This window comes from Diuraphis noxia, unplaced genomic scaffold (genome assembly GCF_037042655.1).
Source record: "Diuraphis noxia isolate RWA-SAM2 unplaced genomic scaffold, SU_Dnox_SAM2 contig0001, whole genome shotgun sequence".
In the NCBI taxonomy this organism is placed as follows: Eukaryota; Metazoa; Arthropoda; class Insecta; order Hemiptera; family Aphididae; genus Diuraphis; species Diuraphis noxia.
The window spans coordinates 51,291,188-51,305,562 of record NW_028301711.1 but is presented as its reverse complement, the minus strand read 5'-3'; the positions used below and the strand labels follow the sequence as shown (position 1 = coordinate 51,305,562).

Here is a 14,375-nt window from a genome sequence, read left to right as displayed (position 1 = left end):
TAAATATATATTTTCAATTTATAAGAGTTTATACATTTACAATGAATAATACATAAATAAACATCTTATATTAATTTTTATACTTTGATTTTCATAAACTAGTACTCATAGTTTATTCCACCGATATGACTGATATGAGGTTTTCCTATCAGAGCTAGACTGTGCTCGACACATGCTTCGTAGAACCATAAGGAATACTTAGTTTTTTAATATGATAGGTAGATATAATGATATAACTTTACTATAATTTAAGTATGACAGAATTTACATTTATTGAAGGATACTTTACCATGATATATTGAAATATAAATTTATTATTTTAAAAATTGAAATAATAATGGAAGAAATGTGTAGGCAGTAGGTATACCTAGTATATTACAAATATTTTTTGCATTTTTAATTTATCTAGTCCATCGTAGATCAAATCTGAAAGAAAATAACACTTAAAAAGCAATAAAGGTTTATCATAGGTTCCTAACAACAAAATATTGCGAATCCAATTTATCGCAATTATATCATATCACCTGTAAAATAATATCGCAGGGACAAAATTTCGTGAGCATGAAATATATCAGCAATATTATAATATTATAACTTGAATATAATTAATATTTAAAAGTTAGAATACAGCATATTATTACAATATATTTATAAACTATATTAATAGTATGAAAATATTGTATAATTATTAATAGTAATATTTGTAAAATTAAAAGTGTAAAAATATTATTTATTTAATAAATAAACGCAAAACAAACATATCTTTTCATTGTAAAATTAATAGTCATCACTCAGCTTAAAATCTAAAGTAAATTTGAGATATGTGAAATAGTTATTAAATATTAATTATACTTGAACTCGAGTTTTTAGATTATAATATTATAATTCAGTTGTTGCCATATTTTACTTCAACACATTTTTATACTAATTACATACTATTGATGGTTAATTATTATTAGTTATTATATTGTAATATCATTTATTAACTATTAAAATTAATTTAATTTAACTCTATCTTTATAATATAATATATTATATTGTAATTTAAAATTAAATTGCTGCTGTATTCTATGCTGAAAACATTTTTCTGGGGATAAACAGATTTCATGATATTTTATAGATGATATTTTTGTGATCATTCAAAAACAAATTTATCTTGAATAAATAATTATTATTGGTATAAAAATGCTTTATACCTAATGTAAGGTTTTTTAAAACTATTTTGTGTAATATTTTAATTTTATAATTTATTAATCAATATTTTGTTTTTATACAAACTAAGTGTAAACACGTGGTTATATAATAGCCAACAATTTAGCAATTTATTTGCATAGTGCAATCACACAATTGACTATTCTCTCATACGTTTTACAATTATTAGTTATTAATTTATAAACAATATACACAACTAACGTATTAACGTATGGGTGTGCAAGCCGCAAAGTAGATAAATTTAAACAAACATTTAATATAAAAAATGTATTTTAAACAATATTATTATATTACTGCAATACTATTTAGAATACATAAATTTATACCTACCTACAATAAACTAAAATATAAAGTAATAAATATTTCAACAAGAAAAAAACAGGTTCTATAATATTTTATTCTGTCATAAACAATGTTTGATAACATAAGTACCTTATTCCTACCAATCACTTGTAGATATTTAATGATCAATAGTTTTGGATAATTTAAATTTACCGTCGTGTTAGTTTATCTTAATTGCCCGAGAGTAATAACAATTTATGGATAATTCAATTTATAACTAGGTAATTATAAATGTAGAAATATTTTGTTCATTTACCTAGTTGTCAACATTATTTACATATACCTGCAGCTTAGGTAGGTAAAAATCATTATTTTTAAAAATTTCAAAATGTGGGGCCCTCATCACCAACGATTTTAATACCAAATAACGAGGTAAAAAATAAATAAGTTTTAAGTCAATAAATAGATCTCACTACAACATTTTAATACATATATAATGCCATAATGGATATAATAGGTAAAAAGTTATAGTGATATTCGATTACCTAAATTATTAATTAATAATAATGTCATCAGTGATGACACATCACGGTTTAAAAAAAAAAATAAAGACATTTAAACCGGAGTACCTTTCCGATAATATTACCTAGTATCCTGCACTATGATCAATTAATAATTATAAGATAATTTTTATGCTAGAATATTATTTATTTAAAAACTTAGCTGCACAATATTAATATACCTATCATTGATTATTATGAAATTATTACATATTTTTAGTGGCTATTATACAGGAATAAGTCTCATCAGTTCATAATTAATACTAATAACTAATGAGTCATGCATTTCAATAAAAACTAGTTAGAAAAGTGTAAGAAAAAAACTTCAATGTTTAATAATTTATATTATTGGCATGCAATAGAGTATCACTGATGTCAAACATCACGTTTATATCTTAAAAATCGTTGTCGAGCGTATTTAATAAATAATAATAATTACCGTTTAAAAAAAAAAAACTTAAGTACTCGTATAAAATACAGTTACTCTATAAAATGTTTAAATAAAATATGTTAATAAGAGTTAACGGTATATTCAGCTCCACGTGTCCCGCGTGGTGACACATTTTTGGGAATGCTTAATAATATTGATGTGTTTTTTTTGTTATATTTTCTTATGCTTTACTGATGTATATGGAAAAATCTTTAAAAAAATATATTATAAAATCACTTAACATTATTATTTTTATACTACTATATTTCACCGCTATTTTGTTACCTAAGATTCCAGTTTTGAACTTGGCTTTATAAATAAATACATTCGTGATCATCATAATCATCATCATCTTTCCTAAGCGCATGATCGGTGGGTATAAGAGATGATATTATTTCTTATTAGTTATTACAAATAGGTATGTGTAATATTATACGACATTTCTGGGTAAGCCCTGGTGTACACCAATTTTAGAAATTGGCTAGCCACCGTCAGCTCAAAAGCACAATGTTTGATGACTAAATCATCCAACTCACATAATATTGTGAACTTAATATTGCAGTTATTGCACCGTGGCCTAAATCGCAAGTTTCCGTGATGGAAATATCTGATAAATAATAATTGCAAATGATCATTAAAAATGGCTTGTAGGATGGCGCGACCATTCGCCAAATTACGTCATAGGTACCTAACACGCGCCGTCTAAAACTGATTGAAAAGTTAAACGTAGTGACGATGCTATTCATAAAATGAGTTGATATATTATATCATGTTATTATTTTTTATTAACAAAAAAAATTATTATTAAAATAGATTATTGAAAGTTATAACTGCGGGTCTTTGTCTTACCCAAAAACTTTTATCGTTTTCGTGGAATTCGTTCGTGTCCATGCTGTTAGTGTTGTACTGGCCAGAAGAGGAAAATATTGTTTCCATAGTGATTAGAAATATAGTAATGTTCCTTCAATCGGCCGAAAGACAGAATAATTCGTTTGATCGCGGTGTCAATGATGAATGATGAAATTGTATACTCGTATAATATAATAAATATTATGATATTATTTAACACTCGCCGCATGCGCACATTTTTCCTCATCCGGTCAAACGTTCATTTCGGTGTCGACCCGGAGAGTACAAAACTGTAATATTATATTATTTATACTTATAATATAATAAAATTTGGGTATATGGTGGAATTAAAGTACCGAATACCGCACGTAATATCAAATTGTAATAAACATTTTTTTTTCGGTACAACGATTAATAATCAAAATCGTTACGCGCACCACAATCGGACTTATGACTATTATTTTACGATGTAATATTATTATCGATTTCTTACGATCGCAATTTGATTGATGATAAATGATAATAGTATGAATAGGTATTATAATATAGTCGTAGAGCTGTAGCGACTGGCAGTTAAACTCACACGCCACATACACGTCGGACGCCGGCTGAGACTGAGTGTCAACTGAGGAGCACGTTGTCGCCTTGTCAGTCCGATTTCGAACGGGATACGCCTCGGCCGCCGCTGCATAATACGGATGAACATAGCGATGTGCGTGTGTGTGTGTGTGCGTGCGTGCGTTGAAGGACGAAAAAAAATGTTTATATGAACCACCACAAAGACGCAAACTATTCGGGGAAACGGTTCCCGGGTCATCGACCATGGCACCAGTTTCCGGGGGTTGCGAGTTGCGAGATATAATATGTAGGTATACTTAATATCTAGCGTTCCGTTTCCACTTTTCCGCTGACTGCCAGCTCTTTTATTTTGTTCGTTTTCCTAAAATACATTAACAATATGTTACAGTATGCACGCGAATGGCTATCGCCGCCATATACGATCTAGTATCTACTAATATATATAATTTATTAGACACTCAACTCGCACCGATAATGAAAATCATGTCAGACAATTTATTTAAAAAAAACATATTTTCATAGCAAGCAGTCAAAAATTTGCTGTACACCATATTGTCAATATTTCTAAGCGCAATATTTTGTCGTTGCCATACTCTTTCCACGTATCTATTAGTTATATTATGAATATGATAACTCCGCATAGGTACCTAGGTGAGACAGAATCGTCCAACACGTGTTAGTACTGAAAATTAAACCATCACGTAATAATATTAGAAATTATATGATTTTTTCATAATTACCAAGGCTGTAAAAATAAGTAAATGATATATTTTAAATTGAGTTAAGTTAAGTTGGTAGAAAAATTAAAAATAGATAAAAGTTAATATTTTAGTAAAGGTAATCAATTTTTATTGAACGCTACTCCAGACTAATGGCAATAACAATAAAAAGTACATTTAATAATTTAGTATTTAATTTCCAATAAGATTATTTTATTTTATTTATTATTCAATTATCTATAAATAAATAGAAAACTCGAATTTAGTTGAAAGTAATTATTTATTAGGTCATTTTCAATAAAAATCAATTAGGTTAAAAATTAAATATTTAAGTTAAAAAGTTACAATTAACTTTAACTTATTATTTATTAACAAGTTTACATCCAGAACTTATAAGTAGCATATAAGTACTAAATTTACAACTGTAGGTTTATATTAATTTTATTCTACTTCAATTCCTTCGTTATAAGTTTATGTACTGTTTAATATTAAACTAACGTCACTGATGTCCCTTTAGGCTACAATCAACATATAAAATGTGGAAACAAATATTATCTCAATTTGGGTTTTTAACCAAAGCAACATATTAAAAGAAAACGAAAAATTGGACCAATAAACTAAAAAGCATAGCGAATTATTAATTTAATAATATAATCCTTTTATTTTATTAAATTTAATCCTTTAGTGACCCCGTGAGGGTCCAGTTGACACCCACACAAAATAAAACCTCTTATGTACCTACTACAAATTATATTACATAGAAGTTGTACATAATGGATTCTATTTAGAATCTTAGAATATGATTTGTAGAAATATTAATATTAAATCAATATTTATAAAAATTATTACCTATTAAATATTAATATATATACTGTTCGAAATTGCCGCCGTTTTTATCGCGACTTTGGCAACCGGTCCGCGAGACGGCGCATCGCGCGACCCGTGGACACCGGACTCCAGCCGTCGCCGCCGGCGACCTAGACCCTCTCTCTTTGCCGTACGCTCCACGCGAGCAGACCGTGTGTCCGTCACGTCGGCCGTTTTTTTTTGGTGCCGCTTAGCCACAATCTCGTGGTGCGGGTGTTGCCGTCGCCTTTCTCGCACGAGTCGCTCGCCTCGTCGAATTCGCTGTCGCGTTACGTAGCGCATTTTGTGTACTCGACGCCGTTGTTACCGTTTTCGACGTCGAGAAGTATAGCCGTGCGTTGTTTACCCGTCGCGCGACCATTGTTTGTGTCGCGTGCTCGTCGCCAGTGTCCGCGCATATTATTATTATTGTTTCAATCGCGCGAGCCGGCCGTAAGTGCATACGCGCACATTATATTAGCATTTAGCTCGTGTATTATTTGCCGCGAGTGGCCGCCGGTTTCGTGCATCAGTGTCGCGTATGTTAATATATCCGTAATTATTACGCAACATCGCCGTTGTCGCCGGTGCGTACAAGTTACGTAATCCGGTCTTGCGATTCGGCATTACCTCGTCATTGGTTGACGCCGCCCGGCTGTTGTTGCTGATCATCGCGGCCGTCACCCCCCGTTCACCTGCGTGCCATCGACGTCGTTCCAGCCGCAGCTGATAGCAGCCACCGTCGCCGCCGATACCGTTGCCCTGCCGCGGCGTATGTGCCGTCCGGTAATCAGGATTATTATCATTGTTGCTATTATTATTGTTTTGTATATTATTATTATTGTCTTGAGTCGCGCTCGGGAAGAGACGTCTTCACCGGCCGACGTATGCACTCTAGTCGTGCCGTTTAATATACTGTTACCTTATTATTCTTTATATATACACGTATTGTCATTTACACATTATTGGTCACCTATCCCGTCCAAATTTGAACACCATATTTTTTTTAAGTAGTCGTCCGGCCAAATGCTAGTAAATAGCCGGCGGCCCAAACATTTGGTAGCAGAGCGTGGTTTGTATATATATATATATTACTAATTGTGGTGTTCACGTTTGGATTGGGTTCGTGACAGTTTGGGTAGGACCATTGTCCCGGTTAGGTATTGTAAGTTAGTGCTGCTAAATCGAGTGTTCGCCCCGTGGGTTACGCGCGCGCACCTTTAGCTTGCGTCCGTCCGAGCTCGTAACTAGCCGTGCCATGGCTGCTCCGGAGGACATGGAGCGTGATAAGCGCGCGAGAGATAGGGCATTGGCCAAACGAGAATCGTACGTCGCTCGTATTAAGGCTATTCACGAGACGGCTCGATTGGCTTGTGATGATGCAACTATAGCGCCGCAGCTGCTTGCGGCTTCCGCCAGGCTGAATAATTTGGTAGACGGGTTCGAAATTGAGGAAGATGCGGTGTTCGACGCGTATTGTGCTCTCGGTATGTTGCACGAGTATACGAGTGACCGTGTCGTCGAAGTAAACATTTGGATAGATTATATCCGGTCTATCGTGTCTAAATATCAGGTTCAACCTGCGCCGCCGTTAGGATCCGCCGACGCAAGTGAACATCACGTTACACAAACCCGCGTTTTCCGCAGATTGCCTGAAATTCCGTTACCTCAATTCGACGGTGATATACACAAGTGGCCTGCATTCCGTGATCAGTTTCTCGCGATCGTGTCGCAATTTCCGGACATACCTGATATCGAGCGTTTTTATCATTTGCGCAGCTGCATTCACGGGAGCGCTGCCGACGTTATCCGTGGCATACTGGTTTCGGGTGCCACATTCGCCGTTGCCTGGGCCGCATTAGTATCGCGCTACGACAAGCCGCGTTTAGTCGCGGGATCGTTCGTCGACAAATTACTACAAGTGCCTGTGTCGTCCGTGGATAGTCTGTCGGACTTGAATAAATTTATGTCAGTGTTCGGTGAAGGTATCTCAGTTCTCACCGCGTTACAAGTCCCAGACTTAGGCGATTTTATTTTATTTTCATTGGCCTCACGGTGCCTATCGTCGTCGTGTCGCACGTTGTTCGAGTCGGAAACGACACGTGATTTCCCTACGGTGGACGACTTGTTTACGTTTATTAAAAACCGTATCGCTATTCTCGAACGCGTACAGGGCGTCGCCGGTAAACAGGCCGCACTCGCGCCTCGTCCTAAGGACCGACCGTCTGCGTCGTCAAAATGGTCGCGCAAAGTTGATCGACCATCGCCGACATCATTGGTCTCGGCTGTACAAGCACCGGCGCCGTCGCCGCACATATTGCTATGTCAATACTGTAATAATCCACACGCGCTCGACGTGTGCCGTAAATTTCGTTCCCTGTCCGCGGATGAACGCGCGAAGTGGGCGCGTGGTAAACGTATATGTTTTTCGTGTCTCAGTCCCGGTCATTGGGCACCTAGTTGTAAGACGCCCGCCAAATGTACAATTTGTCCACGTCATCATCACAGTTTGTTACCCTGTTTGTCACATTCAACGACTAAGGACGTCACGCCGGCTACGGAGGTGGAATCGCCTGCCGCTCCTACATCGTTATTATCCGGGCTTGGATCTCCATCCGTCGTGCTTGGCACGGCGTTGGTACATATACGCGATCGTTCTGGTAGCTTCCAAGTGGCCCGTGCGTTGATTGATTCGGCGTCACAAATAAATGCAATTTCACTGCCGTGCGCGAAGCGGCTAGGTCTCCGTTGGTCGACGTGGTCGGCTCCGGTGTCGGGTTTAGCCGGTGTGCCGGTAGTTACGGTGCAAGGTCGAGTTGACTGCCATGTTGTGCCACGCTACTCGTCCGATCCAATTTTAGCGTTCGAGTCATGGGTTCTACCGTCTATAACCGGTGACCTCCCGCGGCAGTCGTTGGAACCGTCCGTACGCGATAAGTTTTCGCACTTAGCGTTGGCAGACCCGAATTTCCATATCGCTGCGCCGGTTGACCTATTATTAGGCGCAGACCTGTTTTCATCCATTATCGACGGGCGTCAGGTTGTTGCAAATAAGTCGTTGCCGGTCGCGTTCAGTTCATGCTTCGGGTGGATCCTTATTGGTTCAGTGTCGCCGTCGGATGTATCGACCCCGCAAACAACCGCCGTGTCATTACTCACGTCCGTGGAACAATTAATCGACCGTTTTTGGCATGTCGAAGAGCCCGACTCATCCCCGTTGAAGTTTACTGACGCCGGCAAATGCGAAGTCGTATTCCGTGATAATTTTGTCCGTGACGAGTCCGGCCGTTTTTCGGTTCCGTTGCCGTTTCGTGTGCCATTCAATGATAAGTTATTTCCCGGGTCCCGGGCGGTCGCAATCAAACGGTTCGAGCATCTCGAGCGTAAGTTAAGCTCGAACGATCGACTGCGCACGAAGTATAACGATTTTATGTCGGAATATCTGTCACTAGGACACATGTCAGTGGCGTCCACTCATGGCCGTTATTTTATTCCACATCATGCCGTGTGTGGCGCCGATGAAAAATTCCGCGTAGTGTTCGACGCGTCCGCTTCGGTTGCTGATGGATCGTCACTAAATACATCGTTATTCCCGGGTCCGAAGTTACAACGGGACATCGTGGATGTGCTAACGTGTTTTCGTTTGTTCCGTCACGCGTTTACGACCGATATTTGTAAAATGTACAGACAGATTATGGTCCTTCCGCAATATCGTGCGTATCAACATATTCTGTGGCGACCGTCCCCGCATATGGAGCTCGTCGAGTACGAGTTGAATACCGTAACGTACGGCGTAAATTGTGCGCCGTTTCTCGCTCTACGCGTACTGCAAGAGGTCGCTGAAGTCGATTGTCGAAATTCTACCAGATCATGCGACGCGTTGCGTCATCAAACGTACGTCGACGACATTTGTTACGGTGCCGATACCGCGGTCGAGGCGCTTAGCGTTCAGGCGGAATTGATATCCGTCCTCGCTGGTGCGGGGTTCGAGTTGCGCAAGTGGTCCAGCAACACCGCCGCCGTCCTACACGCTGTTCCGGACGAGTTCCGGGTGGTAAAATCGACAACGTTTGCCGGTGATGAGGGCGCTGATACCAAGGTTCTCGGTTTGTCGTGGTATACAGACGGCGATTATTTCGGTTGTGAACCTCGCATAGATGACGCAATTGTATTTACCAAGCGCGGCATTTTGTCATTAACAGCACGTTTTTTCGACCCGTTAGGTTTGTTTGCGCCGTCCATCTTCCTTGCCAAGCATATTATGCAACGCACATGGCAGTCCGAGTGTACGTGGGACCAGCGTTTGCCTACCGATATCCGCGCAGATTGGTCGCAGTTCGTCGACGAACTACCCGCGTTAGCCAACGTGCGTGTTCCGCGCTATTTAAATACAACCGCCGGAGCTCAGTGTTCGTTGTATGGATTCTGCGACGCGTCGCAACGCGGCTATGCCGCGGTAGTGTTTTTGCGCACCCATGATGCCCCACGCGCATCGTCGGTCATGTTGGTCGGTTCCAAGACCAAATTGGCGCCGCTTAAACCGTTATCGATTCCGAGGCTCGAGCTGAATGCCGCCGTATTATTATCGCGCTGGATGAGCCGAATATTTTTATTATTAAATACGCGCATCGACATCATTGACATGTGTGCCTGGACGGATTCGTCGATTGTATTGTCATGGTTAACAGTGCCCCACGACACGTTCAAGCAATATGTGTCGAACCGTGTTCACCAGGTACAAACGTTGTTACCAAGTTGTCAATGGCGTCACGTCAGCTCGGAGATGAACCCAGCTGATTGTGCGTCCCGTGGGTTGATGCCGTCTGAGTTGCCGCACCACAAGTTATATTGGCAAGGGCCCGACTTTCTCCGAGACCCTCCACATGAATGGGGGAGCGACATCGCGCGTTTGTCCGTTGCGGAATTGCCTGAAGTAAAATCCATGGCCCCCGCAGTTTGTCTTGCCGCACCTACAGTCGAATGGTTCACGCGTTTCTCGTCGTACGACGAACTTATACGTGTGGTCGCGCGTGTGCGCCGTTTTATCGATATTTGTCGCCGACGTCCCGTCGAGAGATCGACTGCGCTTACTCGAGTGGAGCTCAACGGTGCAACTCGTGCGGTAATCGCTGCGTCTCAACGTGTCACATTTCCGACATTAGTCAGCGATTTGCAGAAATTACGTCGCTTAGCTTCCAAGCCGTTGGCACGGCTGTGTCCGTTCGTCGACTCCGAAGGTATAATCCGCGTCGGTGGACGCCTACGTCATTCAGAGTTGCCGTACGATTGTCGACATCCAATTTTGTTAGCTAAAGGCTCGTACCTCGCGCTGTTAGTGTGTCGCCACTGGCACAAAGTCACTGGTCATTCGGGACCACGTGTAATGACTTCATTGATACACCGGCAATTTTGGATTGTGTCGCTGCGTTCCGTTATCCATTCCGTCGTTAGTCAATGCACACGTTGCGTGCGCCTCCGTGCGTCTATCCCCACGCCGGTCATGGCGGATTTACCAGAAGCACGGGTGTCGCAATGTCGTCCGTTTTCCAGTGTCGGCGTTGATTATGCCGGGCCTATAGCTATGCGCGAAAATAAACTACGAAAATCTAGGACGTACAAGGCATATATAGCAGTATTCGTATGTATGAGCGTCAAAGCCGTCCACTTAGAACTCGTATCGGATTTGTCCACTTCGGCCTTTCTCGCCGCCTTTGACCGTTTCGTCGCTCGACGCGGCCTGCCTACGACGGTCTATTCCGACTGTGGGACAAATTTTGTTGGTGCCGACAGACAATTGCGTCAGCTGATTAATGGCCCCGCCGCACAATCAATAATCACGTCGGGGAAGTCCTATTGCGATTGGAAGTTTAATCCCCCCAGTGCACCGCACTTTGGAGGGTTGTGGGAGGCCGCAGTACGCTCAGCTAAACGTCTGCTCGTTCGGATTATGGGTGTCCATACGTTCACTTATGAAGAATTCACCACAGTATTATGTCGAGTTGAAGCTGTGCTGAACTCACGTCCCATCACTCCAGTGTCGACCGACCCCCACGACCTCGACTGCCTAACGCCGGGCCATTTTTTGATAGGCCAGCCGCTGTTAGCGCTCCCGCCGCGTACTACTGAGTGTCCGGACCGCCCGCTCACGGACCGTTGGAAGCTGCTGGACCATTGCCACCAACACTTCTGGCGCCGTTGGTCTACCGAGTACCTGCACACGCTGCAAGAGCGAAGCAAATGGGCTCACGGTCAACCCAATATTGAAGCCGGCCAGATGGTCACCATCCGGGATAACCTAGCCCCTCCCTTGGAATGGCGACTTGGACGAATACTCGAGGTATTGCCGGGTAAGGATGGCGTGGTAAGGGTCGCGCGCGTTTTAACCTCGCGCGGTGTTGTCATTCGTCCTGCAGCTAAGCTCGTTTTATTACCTGGTAATGGTACAGGTCCCCGTGATTGATTAGGCTTATTTGCAATATTGCCTACTATTAAATTATTTTATATTCGTTTATTTGCAATTATTATTTTTTATTATGTTAAATTCTTATTCGCTTTACCTATTGGTTTGCGGTATTCCTTTTATTATACTATGTTATGTTGCAATTTGTGCAATTATTATTATTATTATGTACCTTGTATAATTATTATCATGTTACTGTGTCCCTTTTCACATTTTGGTACAATTACTATTTGTTATAATATATTTAATTTGTTTATGTTTTATTTACATTTATATTTTTTTGTTATTTTTCGGCCTTTCAATTTATATAAAATAGGTATTAGTGTCGGCGGCTTTCAAAGCAGATGTGATGCTGCGCCTCCCATGGGGGAGTATGTTCGAAATTGCCGCCGTTTTTATCGCGACTTTGGCAACCGGTCCGCGAGACGGCGCATCGCGCGACCCGTGGACACCGGACTCCAGCCGTCGCCGCCGGCGACCTAGACCCTCTCTCTTTGCCGTACGCTCCACGCGAGCAGACCGTGTGTCCGTCACGTCGGCCGTTTTTTTTTGGTGCCGCTTAGCCACAATCTCGTGGTGCGGGTGTTGCCGTCGCCTTTCTCGCACGAGTCGCTCGCCTCGTCGAATTCGCTGTCGCGTTACGTAGCGCATTTTGTGTACTCGACGCCGTTGTTACCGTTTTCGACGTCGAGAAGTATAGCCGTGCGTTGTTTACCCGTCGCGCGACCATTGTTTGTGTCGCGTGCTCGTCGCCAGTGTCCGCGCATATTATTATTATTGTTTCAATCGCGCGAGCCGGCCGTAAGTGCATACGCGCACATTATATTAGCATTTAGCTCGTGTATTATTTGCCGCGAGTGGCCGCCGGTTTCGTGCATCAGTGTCGCGTATGTTAATATATCCGTAATTATTACGCAACATCGCCGTTGTCGCCGGTGCGTACAAGTTACGTAATCCGGTCTTGCGATTCGGCATTACCTCGTCATTGGTTGACGCCGCCCGGCTGTTGTTGCTGATCATCGCGGCCGTCACCCCCCGTTCACCTGCGTGCCATCGACGTCGTTCCAGCCGCAGCTGATAGCAGCCACCGTCGCCGCCGATACCGTTGCCCTGCCGCGGCGTATGTGCCGTCCGGTAATCAGGATTATTATCATTGTTGCTATTATTATTGTTTTGTATATTATTATTATTGTCTTGAGTCGCGCTCGGGAAGAGACGTCTTCACCGGCCGACGTATGCACTCTAGTCGTGCCGTTTAATATACTGTTACCTTATTATTCTTTATATATACACGTATTGTCATTTACACATTATTGGTCACCTATCCCGTCCAAATTTGAACACCATATTTTTTTTAAGTAGTCGTCCGGCCAAATGCTAGTAAATAGCCGGCGGCCCAAACATATACATTTGTAGGTAGAAATATCCATCGAAATTAGAGCGGTCATATTATTAATTAGTAATTACTACCGCGGAAATTGAAGTAAATGAAAAGAAAATGGAAAATATTCTCTAATAGCAAAAACTTTTGTAAAGGTACTGTATTCAAAATTAAATATTGTAAATAATTAAAATACTTTTTTTTGCAATCAAATATACAATCTATTAAAAAGTTTTTGCAACAACAATAAATACAATTATACACGATCCACTTATTATTTTTCTAAAAAATATTCATTTGCGTTCCTTTAAATTACAGCTAGAAACTTAGTACGAAACGATCCAATATCGTATTGACGTATTATATTACAAAACATACACCTATACCTAATTTTTAATTAAAATGAGCGTGATTCAAAAACGACTGCATACTACTTGCGTCCTCCAAAAAGGTATATTTTTCAAGTAGTAAATGCAAAAAGTAACTTAAGACCCATTATGGGGACGCAACTCAACCATTTTATTTTTCTTACTTGCTATAATAGTCATGACGGAGATGCGTCCATAAATATTATGTGTAACAATAATCAATAATCATGAATGTGTAAATCGTGTATATGGTATAATATCTGCGGCCATCGATAAATTAATATTATCAGCTATTATACAGTTTAAGTGTGATAAAATTAATTACGCATCATGACTACGGTTGTCACCAAATAATTTCCGAACCGTGTAAATAAAACTGAATGCTTTGAAAAACCAACACCAGAGATCTCATTTGATAGATAGGTATATCGTAAAAAATTTAAAGAAAAAACAAATTCTATTTTATATATTTAAAAAACATTTCACTCAAATTTCAGCCAACATTATTTTAATTATAAGTAATTAATAGTTTTATAATTCATCTAATTTTTTGTTATTTTTTTTGACAGTTGATAATTTAATCAGTTTTTATTAATAATAATAAATATGTTTTTACATTATCTGTGATTAATTTTATTTACTAAAATGTGATTAATTACTAATTGTAATACTTATTTTATGCTATACTA

The 14,375-nt window shown here is 40.1% G+C and overlaps 1 protein-coding gene across 6 annotated transcripts in view; it reads right to left on the bottom strand.

Moving 5' to 3' along the window:
- LOC107169558 (venom dipeptidyl peptidase 4-like) overlaps nucleotides 1–14,375 on the bottom strand; it is a 74,594-nt gene that overhangs the window by 51,919 nt on the left and 8,300 nt on the right. The window contains exon 1 of one of the 6 annotated variants that reach the window (XM_089215998.1): nucleotides 3,334–3,931. The exons of 4 other annotated variants lie outside the window; for them this stretch is intronic. In XM_089215998.1, coding sequence (XP_089072124.1) covers nucleotides 3,334–3,420 — 87 coding nt within the window. In that variant the 5' untranslated portion in view covers nucleotides 3,421–3,931. Of the gene's footprint in view, nucleotides 1–3,333; nucleotides 3,932–14,375 lie in introns of those variants that run through there. One more of the 6 variants, XM_089216003.1, reaches the window with a different exon arrangement.